This window comes from Pelophylax lessonae (genome assembly GCF_965119305.1).
Source record: "Pelophylax lessonae genome assembly, chromosome: 5".
In the NCBI taxonomy this organism is placed as follows: domain Eukaryota; kingdom Metazoa; phylum Chordata; class Amphibia; order Anura; family Ranidae; genus Pelophylax; species Pelophylax lessonae.
Genome location: NC_138772.1, coordinates 417,060,566 through 417,085,902, shown reverse-complemented (window position 1 = coordinate 417,085,902; position 25,337 = coordinate 417,060,566). Strand labels below are relative to the sequence as shown.

General features: G+C 47.1%; 1 protein-coding gene across 1 annotated transcript in view; it reads left to right on the top strand.

Annotated features, from left to right (window-relative positions):
* PRKDC (protein kinase, DNA-activated, catalytic subunit) overlaps window positions 1-25,337 on the top strand; it is a 1,165,045-nt gene that overhangs the window by 649,558 nt on the left and 490,150 nt on the right. The window contains exons 57-58 of the mRNA XM_082258689.1: window positions 5,386-5,596; window positions 5,684-5,870. Coding sequence (XP_082114815.1) covers window positions 5,386-5,596; window positions 5,684-5,870 — 398 coding nt within the window. The remainder of the gene's footprint in view (window positions 1-5,385; window positions 5,597-5,683; window positions 5,871-25,337) is intronic.

Here is a 25,337-nt window from a genome sequence, read left to right as displayed (position 1 = left end):
TGATTCTGGACTGCCCTCACCTTTCATCCCCAAAACTATCTGACAGACTGACCCAACTTTGCATTATACAGTACATTGAGCCTACTTGACCCCAGTGCAAATCTCACAATATTGTCCACAGATTACAGTTCAAACTGCCCTAGATGCCAAACACAGACAGGCACTTTCGTGCCCGTCAATCCAATCCTTTTGGCTGCAAATAATTAAATTCCCACACGATCATATGGGCTCACCACTACAGCTGGATCCAAAGATATGCATCCTTGGTCTATTCCCTGACACTGCCATAGATAAATTCCTTGGTACATTCCTCCACGAGACACTTTTCAGTGCCCAAAAATTAATAGCTAGGCTGTGGATGCGGACACAACCCCCCTCTATACAGGCATGGAGAGCTGACGTGAACTCCACCCTCTTGTATAAGAAACTGATATATCGCCACAGGGGATGTCCAACAAAGTATGAGAAAGTTTGGGTTAGATGGCTGGAGAGTGCTGACACCTGTTCCGATTGTCCTGCCGTACTGTGCCAGGTTGGCCGGGCTGTAACAGCCCTGCACTCGTTGTACTGTTGTATATACCTGTATCTTTCCGCTACTAAGCGGATTCAGTCATGTCGACTGCTGGAGTTTGCTTTCTTTTGCAACACTTAGGCCTGTTATGCAATGGCTGTCATTGACACATTACCTGTGTATTACTGTACTGGCACCTTCTATGCATGTACCTTTGCACTTGTGGTTGTACTATTTATGTACCAAGTTGATCATTGCTATTTGTATGATGTTCTCTTGAAACTGTTTTTTAATAAATTACTGTTTTTAATGGAAAAAAAAGTGTTGCTAGCCACAAACCCCCGTTGCCTTTACCTCCCTCTGTAGTTTCCTCAGATTCTGAGGCAGATATGGCCGCTGCAGGCGCACCCCTCCCTGAGGGGTCGGTGTTTTTGCATTCTGATGGTGAAGAGGACCTGTCCTCGTCTGCCGGATCATGCATTGTTGGAAGCACTTATAATTTCAGTGAGGGAAACTTTAAAATTGGCAGATGTATCTACAGCTTCGGGTTGGCAGATGTCTTTTGGTTCCTGAAAATCCTAAAAATTGGGCAAGGCGTTTCCTTGTCCGGAGCTTTTTGACGATATTGTCAATGAACAATGGCGGCGCATGAAGCACATGCTAGTGGTGCCTAAGTGCTTTAAACGCCGTTATCCTTTTGCAGATGCAGTTTCCACTAGGTGTAACGTGCCACCAAAGGTGGATCACCCTGTTTCCAGGCTGAATAAGTTTGTAATAAGTTGTTCCGGTGGAAGAATCCCCGGCCTTCGCAAACCCTGTGGATAGATGGGTGGAGTCTGTCCCCCCATTTACACCTGCTAGCGGGTTCCATATTGAAACCAATGTTTGTGAATGTCAGGGTTTCACAGATGGTGACTGAATGGGTGAAGTTACTAAAGGGTAACTTAGAAGCTGAGCTGCTCCCTCCAGCAGTGCTGGAACTAATGGACCAGATGGCTCAAGCCTTGATGTTCATGTGTGATGCGTTCCTGGATGCGGCTCCCCTAGTGGCCAGAGTGTTGGCAGTGGGGATTGCAATTAGACGCATGGTGTGGTTGAAAAGCTGGTCTGCGGACCATGCTTCCAAAAAGGTTTTTACAGATCTTCCCTTTATGGGGGAGAGGTTGTTTGGATCCTCTCTGGACGAGTTGATCAAATGCCTTATGGGGGGGGGGGGATTACTCTTCTTCCTCAGTCCTCTATGGGCAAGGCGCCACGTCATAGACGGGGGCCTTCCTTCACTGCTCATAAGCGGTTTTATCGTACCTCCCAGGTCGCAATAAAAAGGGAAGCCGTTCAGGTCTTCTGGGAGTTCCAAGAAGCCATTGTCAGGTAAATCAAAGAATGGCCAGTCCGGATCTGCAGACAAATCCTCGTCTGCATGAAGGGGTGGGAGGACGTCTTTGCTTTATTCTGGGACCTTGGACTTCCTGGATTCCGGACAAATGGGTTCATGAACTGATCTAATCAGTATACAAGATCGAATTCTGGTCTCGTCCGTTGGACAGATTCTTCCCATCCAATCTGCTCCTATCTTCAGACCGATTAAGGAATCTACAAGAGGCGATACAAGATCTGATGTCGCAAGGGGTGATTGTGCAAGTTCCCTCTCGGGAACGCTTTTAAGGGTTTTATTCAAACCAGTTTACTATGCCCAGAAAAGAAGCCAAAGTGTGTCCAGCTCTGGACCCTAAGGCTCTGAATCGCTTCGTGTGGGTACAGAAGTTTCACATGGAATCCATTCAAACGGTAGTGGCGTCACTACACCAGGGAGATTTTTTGGCCTCCATAGATATCAAGGACACATATCTGCACATCCCTATCTATGCTGGTCACCAGCGGTTCCTTCGCTTTGCCGTAGCAGAAGAGCATTATCAATTTGTGGCCTTACCCTTTGGTCTTGCCTCCGCTCCCAGGGTGTTTACCAAAGTATTGGCCCTGGTGTTGGCTTTGTTGCGCCAATGAGGTATTGCGGTACTGGGGTATCTGGACTATCTCCTATTGAGAGCAGAGTCTCATTCAGCCCTGATGAGCGACCTGACGATCACTGTCAGCTCCCTGCAGGAGTTCGGGTGGAACATCAATTTCAAGAAATTGCAGGGGGCGATCCGGTTGTTGTTGGCAACCAGTCTGTCCTCTCTGCGAACTTGCATGCGGGCCTTGGGTCTGATGGTATCAACCTTCAAGGCGGTACCGTTTTCTCAATTCCATACCAGACCTTTGCAAAGGGAGATTCTTGTCAAATGGAACAAGGATCCAAAGTCCTTGGACACTTAGTTTCGGTTGAGCCGCAACACAAGATCTGCTCTATTATGGTGGCTTCATTCTCCAGCACTATGTCAGGGCAAGTCCTTCCTCCTGATGTTTTGGATGGTGGTGAGCACGGACACCAGCCTGTTGGCTGGGTGCGGGAGCTGGGGAAGCTCTGTGCCCAGGGAACCTGGACAGTAGAAGAGTCCAAACTGCCGATAAATGTTTTGGAGCTCAGAGCAATAAAGCTTTGTCTGAGCCACTGGACGACTCATCTGCAAGATTGTCAATCGGACAATGCCAGGGAAGTGGCTTACATCAATCACCAGGGGGCACCAAGAGTGCCTTGGCGGCCAGGGAGGTGGCAGAGATTCTGGCCTGGGCGGAAAAGTGTTGTTCCCGCTGTCTCTGTTGTGCACATCCCAGGTGTGGAAAACTGGCAAGCGGATTACCTGAGTCGTCGGGTGTTGGATCAAGGGGAGTGGTCCTTACACCTGGAGGTGTTTCATCTCCTGTGTGTAGGGTGTGGGACATCCAAGGTCGATCTGTTTGCTTCTCGTCTCTGTAAGAATGGTCAAACATTCCCATAGACACACTCCTAACCTTGTGGACAGCCTTCCCAGAAGAGTTATAGCTGCAAAGAATAGGCCAACTCCATACTGAACCCTACGGACTAAGATGCCTTTAAAGTTCATGTGGGTGAAAAGGCAGGTGTCCCAATGCTTAAAGTAATATAGTGTATGTGTATTATAGATTTCTACAAACAGGAGTACTGCCTAGTAATGGTACTTGCGATAGTAATGGGACATATACATCCTGTTGAGGACAATTCATCTCTTATTTTCTTCCTTCTCTTCTCCCTATGCTGGGCTACCCTGCATTTCGGACAATGGTCATACTATGTACTATGAGATTCCTAGGATGACCACTAGGTATACCATCACACAGCTCACAACAGACACGCACAATTATCCTGTGGTCCTCGTGTGTTGCTGGACATCCACGGGCAGTACTCTCACAACTCCCAATGCAGACATCCTCAGACCACCCCTGACTTGCAGCACCACAGGTTGATCCAAGTCGACAATATGCATGCATCTACTCCTAATGAAGTTAAATGAAGTCCGCGAAAGGCGTTGAGCCTGTTGATGCAAATTTACCATACCATTATGCGTTTCTATATTTTATTGTATACATATTGTTGTTAAACATGTGTTCCTGTTTGTGGACCTCTATAATACACATATGTTCAATATGTTATGATTCGGTCGTAGCCCAGGGAAACCTATTTATCTGGGATACATTCTTTAACTATGTGATAATTTTACCATTTGTTGATGAGTTTGAATATATTCATCTTAGGTAACCAGCTGTACGCCTCTTTACCCACTGAGAGTAACACATTTCATTTAAAGTCCCTATTCCCCCTCTCTTCCAGGGTTATTTAAGGGGGAGGGGGGTGGCGTTCCTAGCAAAGCTTTTGAAGGTGAAGGCATATAACCCTCATTCTATGACTTTCTGTCTCATGTCCTGCTGTGTACTCCAAGATATGGGATTTATGGTTAATTCAAAATACCTATTTGTAACTACTTCAACAGTATAGTGGCTGTTAGCTGGCTGTATGTAAACCCTAACAACCCTAACAATTGGCTTCCCTTATTTGCTCCCTTTTGACATTCTAAATATATAATTTAAAGTGTGTTATTTCTGTTCAACAAGTGAAAGAAAAAAAAACTGTTTATTTTGCCAGAAATCGTGTGAGCTGATTCCTTACTGTGCTCTCTGCCTGTGCATAGCGAGGGGTTATGGAGATGAGAATTCTGTATTCTTTGCAATCCATCAGAAATGAAGTCATCAAGGATGACAAAATACTACAGCAAAGGTAGTGCCAATAATTGAAATATTCATCACAATCCATAAAAGTCCATCCGCCTAAAAGGTCTCGCCTACGTCAGACGTTTGCACACTTGTTATACCGCAGATCTTTTGAATTATGTTTATATTCCGGTTTGCTGCCTTTTCCATGCAAGTGCATTTTCAAATAAACAACATTTTATCCATTGGAACGTACTGCACCATTATAGTTTCTTTTATTTTGAGATGCTATTTCTTCACAAGAGTGGATAGTTGTCCTTCTATTTACATTCTTTGTCGCCATTGATGGATATCTGCCATTTATGACCACTCTATAACTTGAGGGTCAATTTGATCTGGTAAGCAGTTTGGATTTACCCCGTGGTGATTGATTAATTAATTTCCATCCTATTCAATGGTGTCGGATGAACTTTCCTTTCAACTTTATTTATGGACTTTTATGGATTGTGATGAATATTTCAATTATTGGCGCTACCTTTGCTGAAGTATTTAGGTCTGGTGCGTATGTCTGGTGTGTAATCGTACCTGTATGGTTGGCTGCCTTTTATTTATTTATTTATTTATTTGTTTATCATGTTCTGAGCGCAGATGTATTTCTTTTTTATGAGGATGACAATATCTTGCTTAGGAACATGCTTCGGAATTAAGAGCTGTATTGACATACACGAACAATTTCAAAGGATAATTTTGTATTACTGTTATCTTCCTAGGCTTATTGTTAGGAATTTTTGGAGCGATGAAACTCGGTTACCAACTGGCACAATGGATCGTATGTTAGCGGTGCTTAGCTCTTTATATTCCACTAAAATTGAAAAGCACTTTTTAAGCCTGGCCACCAACCTGCTGCTTGAAATGACCAGCAGGAGTCCAGATTATTTTAGGCAAATATTTGAGCATCCCCTATCAGAATGCAAGTTCCAGGTAAAGTATGCAGTAATGTGTGTGAATTTCATCTATTAAATGAAATCAACTTACTTTTTAAGTATTTTTTTAACAATTTTGTTGAAGGATTACACAGTTGATTCCAACTGGCGCTATCGCAGCACTGTTCTGACACCAATGTTTGTGGAAACTCTGGCTTCTCAAAGCAGCTACGGGTCTAGAACACAAGGGTCCTTGTCAGAGGCAGAGCAAGGGGTTGCCCAAATCCGAGCCACTCAGCAGCACTATCAGTTTACACCCACACAGAATATAGGTATGTGGATTAAGGTGCAAAATATTTAAAATATGTAATTTTTTAATAGCTATTCATGTCATTTTAAGATGAACATAACATTATAATTTCAATGTACACATGGTCTCCTTTTGTTTGTTTATTTAGTTGCCTATCTTGTAGAAATGAATAGATATATTTTTGATTTACGGTTATGGTGGTAGGAGAACCTCTAACTGAAAAAATGTGTGAAAAAAATAGTTTAAAACAGGAAAATATGATATACTTTCAGTTAGTAAATGTTGAGAGAGTGAAGTTCCACTTTAAATTGTTTGTCAGATACTGTTTTCCCCATTTTAAATAGTTTACATGATACATGATGTATGATAAATGGGGTTGCCACCTCATCCCTTTAATCCAGGACACATATTAATTACACAAGTTCTGAGGCTGATATAATGCACATAAGGCACCAAGTGAGTTTAATTACCACCTTAATCAGCCTCAGAGTCTGTGTAATGTGTGTCCTGGTTTAAAGGGATGAGGTGACAACCCTAATGATGAAACCTAACCTGTTAAGGCCCCGTGCACACAGGCAGACCGTTCAGATCCGCCTGTCAGTTTTTTTTGGCGGATCTGAGCGGTCCCCCCATGCATCCCTATGGGGCATCGGATGTCAGCGGGGACATGACGGCTGACATCCGATTCGTCAAATCTGGACTGATGGAAACCCTTTTTTCCATCCGTCCAGCGGATTGGATCGGATGAGAACGGACAGACAGTACGTTCCCATACGATTCCCCCCATAGAGATGTATGGGGCTCTGACAGCTGTGTCTCCACACACACAGTGCGGAGAACAGCTGTCATTCTCCTGCTCAGCGGGGGATCGGTGGATCGATCCCCCGCTGAGAAAAACGGAGTCCGTCAGACGGACGGAGTGTGTGAAAGGGTCCTAAGTGTTAACTGTAGCTCACAAAGCTTCTCTACACACCACCAGTCCTCCACGCTAGACTTATAGGGGTTCATTTACAAAAACAAAAGAGTGCAAAATCAGGTGAAGCTCTCCAACTAACTTCCAGGTTTTTTTGGTCAAAGCTTAATTGAACAAGCTGAAATATGAACTGGCTGCATGCTTGTTCCAGGTAAATTACTAAGAAAACACAGAAGAGACAGACAACCAAGTAACTTTGCATTTCAGAAGTGGCAGCTGACTTATTTCTCCTCTTTTATTTAGGTTTGTCTGAATAATATTTCACCCAATGCTGCCAAATCTGGTCTGTTATTTGCCACTAGGGTTGCCACCTCATCTCTTAAAACCAGGACACACATTCATTACGCAGGTTCTGTGGCTGATTAAGGTGGTAATTAAACTCACTTAGTGCCTTGTGTGCATTATGTTAGCCTCTGAACCTGTGTAATTAATACAGTGCCTTGCAAAAGTATTCAGACCCCTTGAACTTTGCGACCTTTTGCCACATTTCAGGCTTCAAACATAAAGATATAAAACTGTCATTTTTTGTGAAGAATCAACAAGTGGGACACAATCATAAAGTGGAACGAAATTTATTGGATATTTCAAACTTTAACAAATAAAAAACTGAAAAATTGGGCGTGCAAAATTATTCAGCCCCCTTAAGTTAATACTTTGTAGCACCACCTTTTGCTGCGATTACAGCTGTAAGTCGCTTGGGGTATGTCTCTATCAGTTTTGCACATCGAGAGACTGAAATTTTTGCCCATTCCTCCTTGCAAAACAGCTCGAGCTCAGTGAGGTTGGATGGAGAGCGTTTGTGAACAGCAGTTTTCCGTTCTTTCCACAGATTCTCGATTGGATTCAGATCTGGACTTTGACTTGGTCATTCTAACACCTGGATATGTTTATTTGTGAACCATTCCATTGTAGATTTTGCTTTATGTTTTGGATCATTGTCTTGTTGGAAGACAAATCTCCGTCCCAGTCTCGGGTCTTTTGCAGACTCCATCAGGTTTTCTTCCAGAATGGTCCTGTATTTGGCTCCATCCATCTTCCCATCAATTTTCATTTTCAATGATTTTTATTGAAAATGTACAAAATGCACATGGAAATCAGTACAGAATAACTGCCAACAGTGGTATAACAGTATCAAACAACAGCTAATACTGTCCTGAAAAGGCCAACAGAAGAATGCATTAAAGGCCCATATTGCATGTAACAAGAAAACCATTAATCATAAGGTGCCAAGAGTTGCCGTTTAAATGGGTAGGCAGGTACTGAAAACCCAGATATTTGGTACCTTTCAATACAAGCCCCAGGGCTAACTGCAGAAAAATGAACCTACAGACTCCTGCCAGAGACACAAGCTGGGCCAGAAGTCACAATAATGCTGCAGTATATTACCACTGAAAACCTTAAGGAAGCGGTGGTGAGAAAACAGTATGAAGAGTGAAATGGAAAAGAAGGCCTAGAGATGAAAGGAAGAAAAGACAAAAGAAGTAGGAGAAGTGGAAATGGACCCAACCCCGCGCCCCGCACCCCACCCCCAGACCCACCCGGATCCCTCAGGTTCCCCCCCGTTAGGTAGTTAAGCCATGGTTCCCACACCTTGTCAAATCTGCGCATTCGATCGTCCAATTGAGCCGATAAGCGTTCATTCACCATAATCCAGGTCAATTTATGTCTAATCTGTTAGAACGGTAGAGTAGGAGACCTCCAGGATCTTGCAATCGTTATTTTAGCTGCGGTAAATATAAATGTAATGAGCCGCCCCTGTGCCCTCGTGGCTGCGTCCGCTTTCCTGCCCAAGAGGGCCTGAAGAGGGGACTTAAGAGTGTAGATGAAATTATACACTCTAATCCAAAAGCGTCTGACATTGGGGCATTGCCACCAAATGTGGAACATCGTACCATCTTGACCACAACTGCGAAAACACAGGGGAGATGCCCCAGGCACAAAGGATGCAATCCTGGCCGGCACCATGTACCAACGCAGGAGTACCTTGTAATTTGCTTCTATGATTGAGGTGTTGATTAGAGATCTGGAGGCCTCCTGGGCCATGGCACGCCAGTCCGCCAACTCCACGACCTCCTGGACGTCCGCCTCCCACCGCTCCATATAAGGAAGCTTCAGAGGCGAGTCAGTGAGCACATTATAAATCATAGAAATATAGCCCTGTAGTTTGTCGTGCCTACGGCACAAATATTCCATAGAAGTCATGGAGGTCAGGTGGAAAAGGTGAGACAGGGACCGCAGGTAATGATCAATTTGCGTGAACCGAAAATACTCAGATACAGGCAAGGCATGTTTATCAATCAACTGCTGACGTGTGAGGATACCCCTATGGTCACAAAAGTCTGCTATGCGGATCAGTCCCTTATTCGTCCACCACTGAAAGGATCGGGGGGAGAGACCCAGGGGGAACCCGCTGTTGGCAAGAATGGGGGCCAAGGGGGCATGCGGGGACCTAAAGCCATGGAATTTGGACAGTCGATCTCACATGGCCAAGGAATGAGATAAGGCCGGGCACAGAATGGGAGGGCGATTTCTAGGTGACAACCACATAATATGAGAGATCGCCAGACCAGGGACAGAGCTAGCTTCCAACTCCATCCAGGCCGTCGGGGATTAGTAGAGTGAAATCGTACCAACTGGGTCAGCTGCGCAGCATAGTAATAGTTCAGCAGGTTCGGTACCCCTAGACCACCCCTGACTTTAGGGGTATAGAGCGTTCATTTGTTCACCCTAGGTCTCTTGTTCCCCCAGATGAATGAAAGAATATGACCCTGGAATTTAAGCAAATCAGACCTTTTCAGCGCGACTGGCAGAGTGTGAAATAGATACAACACCCTCGGAAGGATGTTCATTTTGACTGAGTACAATCTGCCAAACCACGAGGGGGGAGGAATCGACCACCTTTCCATGTCAACCTTCAGGCGTGCAAACAGAGGAGGATAGTTTTTCGTGTACAGTGTGGACAGGGATGGTGTTAAATGAATGCCCAAGTAGGGTTATGCATCCGTATGCCATACAAATTTATAGGAGTGCCGTAGAGTTTCCACCATTCGACTATCAAGGGAAATATTCATTGCTTGAGATTTCGCTTGATTAGCATGCAACCCCGAGATGTGTGAGAAAGTGTCTAACAGCGCAAACAAATTGGGTAAGGTTGTGATAGGAGAGGAGACAATGGCTAAAAGATCATCGGCAAAAAGGGCGCACTTGTGCTCGACGCCACCGCATACTACCCATTGGACTTCCGGTGAAGCGTGAATTTTGTGAAGCGTGAATTTTGATTGCCAACGGTTTTAGTGCTATAAAACAAAAAGGAGAGGAGACAGGGGGCATCCCTGACGAGTACCTCTGCAAATTGGTATAGAACCTGAGGAATAACCCTTCAACCGAAGCACGGCCTTGGGTGTACTATACAGGGCCCGTAACAAAGTAAGAAAGGGAGGGCCAAAGCCATAGCAGGCCAACACGTCGAAGAAATAGTCCCACAACAGGGAATCAAAAGCCTTGTGGATATCTAATGAAAGGAGCATACCCCTGCGATGACCCCCCCCCCCCCCATCCCAATCTGACTGGATAGCCGTGATGATGTCCACGACCCGTCTGGTCTGGTCCGAGGTCTGACGCCCCGGGACAAACCCAGCCTGGTCGGGATGTATATAGTGGGCCAGAAAGGAGCTAAGCCTAGTGGCCATTATTTTTGCTAGTATTTTCAGATCAGAGTTAATCAATGAGATAAGGCGGTAGTTGTCACAAGTACTATGATCCTTGCCCGGTTTGGGTAGGACATGAATATATCAAGCAAAAAGGAATGACCACACTTCCGATGAAATTCAAAAAAGGAGTGTCTATTCCACATTAATCAAATGGCAAATATAAAATACACACTGTGAGTGCAGGACAAGGTGGTAGACGCGTTTCACGACTAGATATGTCGCTTACTCATTACCTAGATAGCGTAGTACGTTCACACAGTTTATTGTACAAAGATTAAAAACACTTACATCAATGTTGAAAAAACAAGCGCTTGTATATCTCTTGCTGCCGCCCGACTTCCGGGTCGCGTTGTGGTGACGTCAGCACGCCTTCCCTACGCCGTTTCGTGATACCTCACGTCTTCCTGGGGATGCCCAAGTGTATTGATGTAAGTGTTTTTAATCTTTGTACAATAAACTGTGTGAACGTACTACGCTATCGCTCCCTTCTCTTTATTGGGACGTGGAATACCGAGGGGCTCCTTTACCAGCTCGGGGCATCTGCTTAGGAATACAGTGGCAGTGCGGTACTACATGGTGGATTCTGGTTGGCCCACTTGTGGATATATGTGATATGCTCATAATCCAATGAGCTCTGGTAAGCTTAACTTGAGCTCTTTGCATGTGGCACCTTTGTGGAATTAGGCACGTAGGAAGCGGTGTGTGTTTCATTCTTTCACTGGACACCTATTCAATCCACATGGACCTTTATTGATGGACTATATTTCTCCTTTATATTCATTTACCTATGCCTGTAGGGATGTGATCTTGTGATATATTTATATCTGTCTGTGAGGCATAAGATTTTATTGCCATTGGTATAATACATACAATACTATAAGTAATATTGCTATTGTTGGTGTAATATATACTATACCATTACGCATACTACAATATATTGTGTTTATGCTGGGTGACTCTAGCCTACTATCAATTTAGCGCAGCTCTTCCTATACACCTGTTTTATATGAGTAGAGATGATGGAGCACGCTTTGGACAGTTCCTGCTGGAGCATAGTAGAAAAGCGTGCCAATAAAACTGCATCACCTGAATAGGGGGCCTGGGGGGGCGCCAACTCCACGCCCATGGGGCTAGGCTGGCTGAACAGAGAGTCCGCTATATCAGCCATATTTCGGTCCATCGATGAACCCTGGGAGCCGGACATCTTGGGTATTTATCTGAAATACTGCCTGTACCTCGAGCCACACAAGAGAGGCAGAAGGAGATTAGGGAACTTAACAAGTGGCTGAGGAATTGGTGTAGGAAGGAGGGGTTTGGGTTCCTGGAGAACTGGGCTGACTTCTCAGTCGGCTACCGGCTCTTTAGTAAGGATGGGCTGCACCTTAATGGGGGCGGTACAGCTCTTTTGGGGAGAAAGATGGCCACCAAGTTGGAGGAGCTTTTAAACTAGGAGACGGGGGGGAGGGCTCAGAAGTAGAGTCAGTTAGGAGGGAGCAAAGGACTGAAGGCAGTTGTAGGGTCAGCAGCGACAGTAGGTCCACAACGTCAATCGGTAGGTCTGTGCGGGAGAACCGCAGACCAAACAGGAATCAACATAACCACCAATCACGTTTATCTTCCGTAAAACTAAGAGGGATATATGCTAATGCCAGGAGCCTAGCTAATAAAATGGTTGAGTTGGAAATGTTAGTACATGAGGAGGACATAGACCTTGTGGGAATAACAGAGACTTGGTTCGACCCCTCACATGACTGGCTGGCAAATATCCAAGGGTATTCAGTGTACCGGAAGGACAGGATAGGAAAAAGAGGGGGAGGGGTATGTCTCTACGTCAAGAATAATGTAAAGGTGATTGAGAGGAGTGACATCACGGATGGGATAAGCATGGAGTTAGAATCCGTATGGGTAGAACTCCATATGGAAGGAGAAAAGGGAAAAGTAATTGTGGGGGTTTGCTATAGGCCACCTAAACAAGGGGAGGAGGTAGAGCAGGAATTTTTAGCACTTTTGGGTAAAGTGGCAAAGCTAGGATCAGTCATCATATTGGGGGACTTCAATTACCCCGACATTGACTGGGAAGAGGGCACTACACACTCACAGAAGGCCCGGCTATTCACGGAAACCTTACAGGATAATTACATGTCACAGTTGGTGGACTCTCCTACTAGAGAAAATGCAATCCTGGATCTATTGATCACTAATGACCCAGACCTAATCTCGGAGGTAGGGGTCCAGGACAACCTGGGCTCTAGCGATCACAGGATGATCACATTTAGCGTAAATAACAATATAGCAAGGCAAGTGGGGAACTTAAGAACCCTTAACTTCAGAAGGGCAGACTTTCCAAAATTGTACTCGTTGATGGAAAGGGTAAACTGGAACCGAACCCTGGGATCCCTGACCACAGAGGAAAAATGGGAATGCTTTAGGAATATATTAAGCAAAGGCATCTTGCAGTGCATTCCTATGGGAAATAAATTTAGAAGAGACAAAGCCAAACCTTGCTGGCTAAACCATAGCGTTAAAAATCTTATTAGGGAAAAAAATTGGCCTTCAGGAAATATAAATCAGAAGGCACAGTATTGGCCTTTCGACCAATACAAGGAGGCAAATAAGAAGTGTAAACACGAAATCAAGATGGCTAAAATAGACTTTGAGAGACAAATGGCGGAGGATAGTAAAAAAAACCCAAAGAAATTCTTTAAATATATCAACAGCAAAAAAACTAGGGCAGAGCATATTGCACACATAATTAACGATGATGGGAGGATGGTTACAGAGGACACTGAAAAAGCAACCGTGCTGAATGTTTTTTTCTCATCAGTCTTTACACAGGAAACGGAGGGGTACACTGACCATGACTGTATGGTTAGTAGTAATACACAGGACTTGCCACTATGGCTAACAGAGGGTGAAATCAGGGAAAGGCTGGATAAACTTAACACAAACAAATCACCAGGCTCGGATGGCGTACATCCGAGAGTACTCAAGGAACTCAGTAAGGTTATATCCAGACCACTGTTCCTGATCTTTGCGGACAGTATTAGGACAGGAGATGTACCAGGGGAGTGGAGGAAAGCTAATGTGATTCCGATATTCAAAAAGGGTCAGAGGCATATCCCGGGAAATTATAGGCCTGTCAGTCTGACATCAGTAGTATGTAAACTTCTGGAGGGGATGATAAGGGACTATATCGTAGAGTTTGCTAAGGACAACAGCATCATCAGTAGTAACCAGCACGGGTTTACAAATGGACGTTCTTGTCAAACCAATCTCTTAACATTCTATGAGGAGGTGAGCTGTGAGCTAGATAGGGGCAGACCAGTGGATGTGGTGTACTTGGATTTCGCTAAGGCGTTTGATACAGTTCCCCATAAGCGCTTAATTTATAAAATAGGGTCTGCAGGTATCGACAGCAGGGTTTGCTCTTGGATACGGAACTGGCTAAAAGGGCGTGTCCAAAGGGTGGTAATAAACAGCGCATACTCAGACTGGTCTGAGGTAGTAAGCGGGGTCCCCCAAGGCTCAGTCCTAGGACCAACCTTGTTCAATTTATTCATAAACAGCATTGAGGACGGGATCTGTAGTTCAATATCAGTTTTTGCAGATGACACAAAATTAGGCAGGGCAATAACAGCACAGCATGAAGCAGATATCCTACAGTATGACCTGGACAAACGACTTGGCAAATGAGGTTTAACGTGGAGAAGTGTAAGGTTTTGCACTTGGGGACTAGCAACATAAAAGCACAATACACGTTAGGAGGGGAACCCCTGGGAGAATTAAAAATGGAGAAGGATCTGGGAGTATTGGTGGATGATAGACTAGGCAACAGCATGCAATGTCAAGCGGCAGCTGCCAAAGCCAGCAGAATATTAGCATGCATAAAAAAAGGGATGTATTCCAGAGATAAGACTATAATCCTTCCACTTTATAAAACTCTGGTCCGACCGCATCTGGAGTATGCTGTCCAGTTCTTGTCACCAGTCCTCAGAAGGGATGTGTTGGAGCTGGAGAGGGTCCAGAGAAGGGCAACTAAACTAATTAGGGGATTGGAGGACCTTGATTATGAGGAGCGTCTGCAATCGCTTGATTTATTCTCCCTGGAGAAGAGACGCCTGAGGGGGGACATGATAGCAATTTTTAAATATCTCAATGGGGATCTAGGCTTAGAAGAAAAGCTGTTCAGTCGCAGGGATTGCATGAGGACTCGGGGGCATACAATGTGATTAGAGGAGAAGCGTTTTAACCTCAGGCAACGTGGGGGGTTCTTTACTGTTAGGGCTACAAGATTGTGGAATTCTCTACCACAAGAGGTGGTTTCTGCAGGTAATATGGTGGTTTTCAAAAGACTTCTAGACGTACATCTCAAGGATCAGAACATTCAGGGGTATGCGAGATGATTACAGCCACACACATCTACACAGGTTGAACTGGATGGACTATTGTCTTTATTCAACCTTACCTACTATGTAACTATGTAACTATGCTGTGAGAGGTGGCGGGGGATGGTAGAAGGAAACTCACCCCGGCGCCCGGAGATTCCCCCAATGCCTGGGAGGAGAAGGGATCACCCATGTCCTCCCCAGAAGGGGAATTGGTAGCCAAGGAGGGAGAGGCGGGATTCGGAGGCCGCTCCAGAGCCGCGTCCCAGCTGCCTCATGTGTTCTGCTTGCCCGGCACCATCTTAGGGGAGGGCGTCTTCCCAGTGGAGATAGGCCGCAATCCGTCTCGCTGATTGCCCCACTTATAAGGCCGTTTTCTGGGCAATCCAGCCGACCCCCGCCGCATGACAGACTCACTGAGCTTCTGGGGGACTCTCGAGCCGCCACACAGCTTCCCGCCGCTGATTGTAGCTGGACTTTTACCGGTGATGTGCGGAGCGCGACTAGGGCATGTCCGCTCTCGTGCCCGCGCGCATGCGCCCTTCCCATCAATTTTAACCATCTTCCCTGCCACTGCTGAAGAAAATCAGGCCCAAACCATGATGCTGCCACCACCATGTTTGACAGTGGGGATGGTGTGTTCAGGGTGATGAGCTGTGTTGCTTTTACGTCAAACATAACGTTTTGCATTGTTGCCAAAAAGTTCAATTTTCGTTTCATCTTACCAGAGCACCTTCTTCCAGATGTTTTGGTGTGTCTCCCAGGTGGCTTGTGGCAAACTTTAAACGACACTTTTTATGAATATCTTTAAGAAATGGCTTTCTTCTTGCCACTCTTCCATAAAGGCCAGATTTGTGCAGTATACGACTGATTGTTGTCCTATGGACAGAGTCTCCCACCTCAGCTGTAGATCTCTGCAGTTCATCCAGGGTGATCATGGGCCTTTATTTGTTAACAAAGTTTGAAATATCCAATAAATTGATTGTGTCCCACTTGTTGTTGATTCTTCACAAAAAATTACAGTTTTATATCTTTGTTTGAAGCCTGAAATGTGGCAAAAGGTCGCAAAGTTTAAGGGGGCCCGAATACTTTTGCAAGGCACTGAATGTGTCCTTGTTTAAAGGGATGAGGTGGCAACCCTACTTGCTACACTGATTGTTTAATATATATATATATATATATATATATATATATTATACTTGCATAGTAATTTCTCTATCATCCATTGACAGACGCAGCTCTTATGCTTCTTAACCACTGGTTATGCACCATCTACAGGAGTAGTAGTTACTCCTTTTTTCACTACGTAGTGAAAAGAATTCACTGACACGCCTACAGGGGCTGTCCCTTCCAGCATAACCCCCACACACACTCTGCCACAAGCCAGGTTCTTGCTGCCTAGTGAAGGAGTAGGACCTAGGTTTCCTGCTGGGTCTCAGTTTTTAATTCTTTTGAGAATATTTCTGTTTATTTTTCTGTACTCACTGTTGCTAGCTAGTGTCAGGGGATCCTCCTGTGAACTACAAGCGACAGCCGGCTGAGGTTTCACACTGGATAATATAGATCCTTACGGTCTCCCAGTCTGGCCCACGAGCGTAAGCGGGTTAATGTCCCTGTGGATGGGGACGAGCCTGCAAGTTGATTTCTCGCCGGGACGCATCGACTTGGAACGCCCTGAGTCACAGCGTACCCCTCGCCTGTTAGCACCCCTATTCAGGGTGGGAGGTGATCTGTCCGAAGCAGAGCACACCCGGTCCATGGTATGGTGAGTAAACTGAGCCCCCCATGTCCCTTGCAGCCTCTGTGGGCCCACTCCTGATGACAGTAGGACCCCACTTACAAAAAAAGATCCCCCTGGCCTGTCAGGATTCTTGCCCTGCCCTCCTTGCTCCTGTTCTGTGGTCGCTATATGTCGGCACCTGGCGCTCTGCGGGGTCTTTTTGGTCGATCCCTGATGTGGCCTCATGTTTGGGTCCTGACTGCATGGCTGCATTTTCGGCCGCCATCTTAAGTGTGGGCATTGGCTCCCTGTGTGTGAGATGCAGCATCCATTTTCCCTTCCTATTTTTTTGCATTGGCACGATTTTTGTGTAGTCTGGAGCTACACAGGCAGTTTGGCCTCTTGTGATTGAGACACTTCCTGTGCTCAGCTCTCCATACTGCAGACGCTGCTGGTTATTCTCTTGAGGTGGAACAGTATTAAGGGGCTTTTTGGGCATTCCCTGCGCACTCTGCTACCTGCCATTAGCTTAAAGGGTAACTCTGATTACATTACGATCGGTCGGTGCGGACCCCGATCGCGATTTAAAGGGGCAGTGTATATTTTTACAGAAACATTGCAATGGAGTCCTAAGCGGTTGATTCTCCATCTGACCCCCTCAGTACGCCTACTGGTGCATCCAGTTCACTGTCCCTGATGTCTCTTTCTGCAGCTTTGGAAAATCTGGCATCAAAGGTAGACCTTGTGTTGAAACAAGTCACTACCAAAAAACGGCCTCTGCCTTCTCTGTCCTCTCATTCAGAGTCTGATATGGTCGCCACGGACAACCCCCCTGAGGGATCCCTGTCCTCCCTGTCGGATAGCGAGGGATATCTGGCCTTCTCAGCTGCAGCACGGGAATGCGCTATTGTGGAAGCACTGATTTTATTAGTAAGGGCAACTTTAATTAAAATTGACTGATGAGCCCACACAGTCAGGAACGCAGGTGGTTTTTGGCTCCCGCAAAGCCCAGAAATCGGGTCAGGTGTTTCCTTGTCCCGAGGATTTTCACAATATTGTGAACGAGCAATGGCGGCGCATTAAGCACATGCTAGTGGTGCTGAATCACTTTAAACGCCATTATCCCTTTGCTGACTCGGTCTCGAACCGCTGGACAGTGCCACCTAGGGCGGATCACCCGGTTTCCAGGTTTAACAAATCTACTGTGGTACCCATGGAAGACTCCGGTATTTACAGTCCCGGTGGACGGACGGGTGAAATCCCTTTCCCCCACTTACATGTTTTGGCAGGGTCGGTACTAAAACCTATATTTGTGTCCGTTATGGTTTCACAGACAGTAACAGAATGGGTTAAGGTTCTTTGGGGTAGCTTGACCACTGAGATGGTTCCCCCGACCTTGATTAAGCTCACGGACCAGATGGCCCAAGCCCTGGTGTTCCTGTGCGATGTGGCCTTGGACGCAGCCCCTCTGGTTGCCAGTGTGTCAGTGGTGGGGATTGCCATATGCAGCATGTTGTGGCTGAAGAGCTGGTCGACGGACCAGGCTTCGAAGAAGGCCTTGACAGATCTCCCTTTTCTGGATGAACGTCTGTTTGGAGACTCCTTGGAAGAGTTGATTAAAGGGTTAAGGGTGGGTAAGAGTGCTATTCTCCCCCAATCCTCCAAAGGCAAGGCACCCGTGGTAGGCGGGGGCTTTCTTTCACGGCTCATAGGCGGTTTTTTGGTGCCTCAGGGGCACACAAAAAAGGTAAAATGTTCAGGGCCTCTGAAGGGATCCAAGAACCAAGACTAGCAAGTCCGGTTCGGTGCACAAGTCTTCCTCTGCCTGAAAGGGCGCCCACACCCATTTATGGGGTGGGGGGGACATCTGTATTGCTTTCAGGGACCCTGGCATCCTTGATTCAGGACATATGGGTCCACAAACTGATTTGTTCAGGGTACAAGATCGAATTTCGGTCTCGTCCAGCAGACAGATTCTTTCCCTCAAATCTTCTTCTGTCTCCAGATCGCTTGCAGGATCTCTGGGGTCGCAGTGCAGGACCTCTTAGCACAAGGAGTGATTGTGGCGGTTCCTCCGCAGGAATGATTTCGAGTTTTCTATTCAAACCTGTTCATGGTGCCCAGAAAAGAGGGCAAGGTGCTTCCAATAATGGACTCCATGGACATCAAAGATGCATACCTACACATCCCTATATATGAGGGACATCAGAGGTATCTCCGTTTTGCAGTGGCGGAGGAGCACTTTCAATTTGTGGCATTATCCTTTGTTCTCGCCTGCGCTCCCAGAGTCTTCACCAAGGTTTTGGCCCGGTGTTGGCGTTGCTGCGCAAACGAGGGATCGCGATCCTGGGATACCTGAACAATCTTCTGCTGAGAGCACACTCTCAACCAGCCTTGTTGGGCGACCTTGAATTCACGGTTCAGACCCTTCAGGAGTACGGGTGAAGCATCAACTTTAAGAAATCTGCACTGACCCCGTTAGTGCGTTTTGATTACCTGGGACTGACTCTGGACTCTTCCTTGGCAAGGGTTTTTCTTCCCGGGGACAAACTTCAGAAGTTGCAGGGGGAGCTCCGGTCGCTGAGGGACAACGATCTCTCCTCTTCTCTTTTCAAGGCGGTCTTATTCGCTCAGTTTCATTCCAGGCCTCTGCAGAAAGAGATTCTTGTCAAGTGGAACAAGGATCCCTGGTCCTTAGACAGTATATGTTTGAGCCGCCTTGAGATTATTGCTCTCTTGGTGACTTCTGTCGCCTGCCCTGAGTCAGGGCAAGTCCTTTCTACCGCTGTCAAGGACGGTGGTCACCACGGATGCCAGCCTGTTGGACTGGGGTGTCTCTGTGCCCAGGGACTCTGGTCGACAGAGGAGTCTTCCTTACCGATCAATGTTCTGGAACTCAGAGCGATCAGGCTTTGCCTGCTCCACTAGACGGTTCGGCTACGAGGTTCCCCGGTTCGGATCCAATCGGACAATGCCACGGCTGTGGCCTACATGAATCATCAAGGGGCACCAAAAGTGGAGCCAATAAGCCGGTCACCGATGAATGAAAATACAAATATTTTTTTATTTTTATTTGTTTATTTTTATCTTTATTCTTAAGGCTACATTCACACCTGAGCGTAGCGTTTTTTGCGCGTTTTTTACCGCGATTTTTGCGGCATTTTTTACCGCGATTTTTACCGCGATTTTTGTGCAGGCGTTTTTAGATTGAATAGAGATCAATGGAAAACGCCTGTAATCTGCCCAAAAAGAAGCTCATGTACTTTTTTGAGCGTTGGGCGTTTTGTATACAGCTTCAAAACGCTCAGATGTGAACAGGGGCCATTGAAATGAATAGGATTTGTCTTGTTGGGCGTTTTGAGAGCTGATCCTAGAGCAGAAAAACGCCCCAAAAACGCCCCAAAACGCCTACATGTGAACGGAGCCTAAGGCTCTTTCACACAGGCGTTCCTTTTTTTTTTTTTGCCCGATCAGGTCCTTTTCTTTTTTTTTGTAACGGACACGGATGACACTTGTGTCATCCGGTCCGTATGTCCGTTTTTCATCCCATCCGTTTGCGGATGAAAAACTGACATAATGCATGTCTATGTAAATACAGATGTCAGCGGATGACACCACTGACATCCGTTTTTGCGTCCGTTCCATTTTTTGAAAGGAAGAAAAGATAGGGTTCTCCTCCGTTCAAAAAAACTGAACTGACGAAAAACGGATGTCAGCAGATGATCATCCACTGACATCCGTATTTACATAGAGATACATTATGTCAGTTTTTCATCCGCAAACAGATGGGATGAAAAACGGACATACGGAACGCCCGTGTGAAAGAGCCCTTATTTTTATTTGTATTTTCATTTTATCTTTTTTAAAATGCTTCGCAATAAATCATGTGCCTCGTGTTAAAAGCAGTGTACGGTTATTGGGTATACTAGGATTTTTATTTTAGCTGGTTATTATAACTTTTTCTTTTAATGCTTTTTATTATTGCCTAATATTACATTTATTTGTTATGTTTGTAACGTGATACATGTTAACATTAGGGCTGGAGTTCCTCTGCTTCCGGTGTCCCCGGCTTAGTGGCTCCAGTTTTTGTTCCCCCTTGCGGATTGGCATTTCCGGCCAGCGCTCTTTAAGTGTCTTGCTTCTGGCAGTGTTTTGCATTGGTCTGAAGAAGGAGCTGTTGTGCGCATGCTCCATGCTGTGAACCGCATGCTCCATGCGGTTCACAGCAGCCTTGCTCTAATCTAGTTCCCTGATTGGTCAGGCTGCTTGCAGCACTGAGGATGGGTACACCTTGGATTAGCAAGGACGCCGGCCATGACGATCTATCTCTGCCTTCATGTAAGTTTTTAATGTGAGTCATTAAATCTATTACACTTGCCTCACTGAGTGGTGCCTTTTTTTTTTTTTTTAAATTCTGTTTTCTCTTACGTCCTCCTACAGTCACCGCCCACTCATACAGTCTTCACCAATGGGGTATTGACTTAATCTCCACAGGAGTAGTTAGGCATAAGACTTGTTAGAAACAAAGCATTTACATAGACCCACCCATGGGGGCTGTCCCACTGGTCCAATACCCCCCCTGCAATAGCCATCCCAGCTCAGTTTGTCTTCTGCCTAGTTAAGGAGTAGATAGGCGTCCCTGTGCTGTGGGCTACAGTCTCAGCCTTCTTCTTCTATTTTATGATTTTATTTTCTGCAAATGTCATTTTTTCTTTGCATTACTAGCTGTTTATTTTGTTAGCTTTAGTTAGTCGGATCTTCGGATGAAGACGGCGTTTGCGGAGCTGGGAATCGGACTGGTCGTCCTGGTTCTCCAGGACAGAGGGACAGATGGAATCCCAGCCCGCCATTGAGCGTTTAATAGGCTATGTGTTTGCCCTGGCCTCACAAACGACCCATCCCTGTCCTCAGGGATGCAGCCTGTGGGTTGGCTACCTCACCGGACACATCCACGGTTCGTCCGTGTACTACCAGTGTCCTTTGCTTTTTGGCTGGCGGCACTCCCCTGCCATCTGAGGGTGGGCGGTTTCCCGTTTTCGATATGAGGTACCCCACACCATCGAGTACAGGTAAGTACACTCTGTGTGGGGCCTCTGTCTGGGGCTGGCAGTCCTGTGTTGTCTGCGGTGCCCTTTGTGTCGGTGCGTTTTGGGCTCCCGGTCCCTGTGGGGGTTTTTTCTCTCTCAGTCAGCGCTGTGTGGATTATTGTGGGGGTCCCTCTCCTGTGTCACTTTTGGGTGTTTGGAGATACAGACACGTGCGGCGACCGCTGCGGGGTTAAAAACCGCCGGTCCGCCATTTTAGGTGTGGGCAGCATGTCTGGCTTCACTATGGGCGCTTTTGCAGCATGGTATGTAGTGTATTTTGGCGCCTTGCGGCGCCAGCGATCTTCTGCGGTGGTAACACACTTGTGGGGCTCTGTTCTGCTGTCCTTTTGTCCTTCCTTGTGCAATCTTCCTGGCTTCAGTTTTGTCCCTGTGGGGGGGTCTGTGTTCCACTGTCATTGTAGCGGTGTGCTGCGGGAGTCCGCGGCGTGCTTAAAGGGCTAGTACCTCAAAAAAAAAAAAATAACTTTTTTGCAATGGAATCCTAGGACAGCAAATTTCCTTCAGTCTTGGTGGGGGATTCAGGTTCCTCTGAATCCTCTACCCTGACTAATTTGTCTGCTGTAGTGGCGACTTTGGTGTCAAAAATGGATGTGCTGATGACTGAACGTGCTGCTAGAAAAAGGCCTAGGATTTCTTTTTCTTCTGATTCTGAATGTGACATGGTTGCTGTAGGTGGCGTACCCCTTGAAGGGTCTCGCTCTTCTCAGTCTGAGGGGGAGGCGGAGGTTGCAGGGGTGGATAGGATAGGAGGCTGGAATCGCTTGCCCCCCATTCTTACATGGTGGCGGGTTCCATGTTGAAACCGATTTTTGCCTCTGTCATGGTGGCTCAGGCTGTGGCGGATTGGACCAAGGCGATCAGACGCGTCCTCGTGGCGGATTCTGCCCCCCCTTCTACCTTGGAGATGGTGGACCAGGTTTATCAAGGGGTGATGTATCTGTGCGATGCTGCCTTAAATGAGGCCCCATTAGCTGCACGCCTGTCCAGTTCGCGGTGCTTAACCGTCGACTGATCTGGTTGAAAAGCTGGTCGGACGCGGGGTCTGGCCTTTTTGGGGACTCCCTGGATGAATTGGTTAAGGGTGTCAATGGGGGCAAGAGCATTCTGCTGCCCCAGAATCCTAAGGGCAAGTTTTCCCGCGGTAAGCGGGGTCCCGCCTTTAAACCTAATCAGGGGTCCTTTCGTGCCTTCAAGGCGCAGAACAAGGGTAAATGGTGGCCAGAGAAAACCCTGGTCCAGCAAGTCCGGCCACGCTGGTGCGGCAGCTCCGTCCGCCTCTGCCTGAAGGGGCGCCCTCACCCGTTTCAGGGGTGGGGGGACGTTTGCGTCGATTCCTCCAACCTTGGCTGCTCCGAATTCCGGACAGGTGGGTTCAGTAAATCATTCGATCAGGGTACAAGATCGAATTCCTTTCCCGACCGGCGGACAGATTCTTTCCCTCAAATCTTCATTTGACCCCAGATCGGTTGCAGGATCTTCATTGGGCGGTTGCAGGATCTTTAATCACCGTTACTGTGGACAGTGATTACCACGGATGCCAGCCTGTCAGGCTGTGGTAGCCTCCTGGGCAACCTGTCTGCCCAGGGCACTTGGTCGAAGGAGGAATCCTCCCTTCCGATCAACATATTGGAATTAAGAGCGATATGCCTGCTCCACTGGTCGGATCATCTTCAGGGCCATCCTGTACAGGTACAGACGGACAATGCCGCTGCGGTGGCGTACATCAATCACCAAGGGGGCACCAGGTGGCCCAGGAAGTGACCATTATTCTGTCTTGGGCCGAGACTCATGTCCCGGCGATCTCAGCAGTTCACATTCCGGGTGTGGAGAATTGGCAGGCCGATTACCTGAGCCGCCAGACCCTGGACCAGGGGGAATGGTCTCTGCACCCGGAGGTGTTTCAAATGCTGTGTGCGAAGTGGGGATCCCCGGATGTGGATATGTTCGCATCTCGGCTGAACCACAAGGTGGAAAGGTTCGTGACAAGAACGCGCGATCCTCTGTCAGACGCCTCGGATGCGCTGGTGGTGCCTTGGCATCAGTATCTTCTGATATATCTTCTGATATATGCCTTTCCTCCGATTCAGTTGTTGTCCAGGTTCCTTCGCAGGTTGGCCTCGGAACAAACACTGGTGATTCTGGTGGCGCCGGACTGGCCACGCCGGTCCTGGTATGCGGACATCGTTCACCTGGCCGTCGAGCCTCCGTGGCGGCTGCCAATGCGAGAAGATCTGCTGTCTCAGGGACCGATCTTCCATCCTGCTTTACAGTCGTTGGCTTTAACGGCATGGCTGTTGAAAGCCAGGTCCTGAGAGACAGGGGTGTCTCGTCAGAGGTCATTCCTACTTTAATCAAGGCTAGAAAAGCCTCATCTGGTAAGATTTATTACAGGACATGGAAAGCTTATTTTGCCTGGTGTGAGTCCAGGGGCTTCTCTCCTCGTTCTTACTCGGTGGCTAAAGTGTTGGCTTTCCTCCAGTCTGGTGTGGACCAGCGCCTTGCGTATCTGCTCTGGCTATTCTTTTCCAGCGCCCAGTGGCGTCTAATTCTTTGATTCGCAACTTCATTCAAGGTGTGCGTCACTTGGCCCCTCCTAGGAGGGAGCCCTTACCTCCATGGGATTTGAACTTGGTTCTGTCCGTGTTGCAAAGTTCCCCGTTTGAAGACTTCAGGGAAATCTCGTTTCCTCTGCTGTCTAAAATGGTTGCCTTTCTGGTGGCGTTCCCTTTGGCTCGCAGAGTGTCGGAGTTGGCGGCGTTGTCCTGCCGCTCCCCTTACCTGGTGGTTCATAGGGATAAGGTGGTCTTGCGACCTAACCCATCCTTTCTTCCAAAGGTGGTTTAGGATTTTTACCTTAATGAGGACATTGTTTTACCTTCGCTCTGCGCGAATCCTAAGCATCCTAGGGAGGTTGCCTTGCATTCCTTGGATGTTGTCAGGGCGATCAGGGTTTACCTGTCGTCGACTGAATCCTTTCGAAAATCGGATTCTCTTTGTCCTTCCTGAGGGACCTCGGAAGGGTATGGCTGCGTCTGCGGCGACCATTTCAAAATGGATCAGACAGATAATTGTACAGGCCTATTCGTTAAAGGAACGAGTACCGCCCTTCCCTGTCAAGGCGCACTCTACCAGATCGGTGAGTATGTCCTGGGCTCTCCGGCATCAGGCCTCGTGTCCCAGTTGCGCAAGGCTGCGACTTGGTCGTCAGTGCACACCTTTTCCAAATTTTACAAAATTGATGTTCTGGCATCAGCTGATGCCTCCATTGGCCGCAAAGTTCTCTGTGCGGCAGTACCTTAGGGGACCCTGGTTTTGTTGTGGGTCCCTGACTGTTGGGGTTGTTGACCCCCTTGGTTATTTGCTTTCCTGGGTTGTTGCTCCTGTTGAGCTTTCTTGTTGCCCAGAAGGTTCCCTTGCTGTTCTTGTAAGGTTCCTTTCTCTGATGTGGGTACTGCGTTGCCTTTCGGACGGTGGGGTTTCCCACCCCTCATGTCTACACTGCTTTGGGACATCCCCATTGGTGAAGACTGTATTAGTGGGCGGCGACTGTCGGAGGACATAAGAGAAAACTGAAATTTTGTAAAATCTTACCG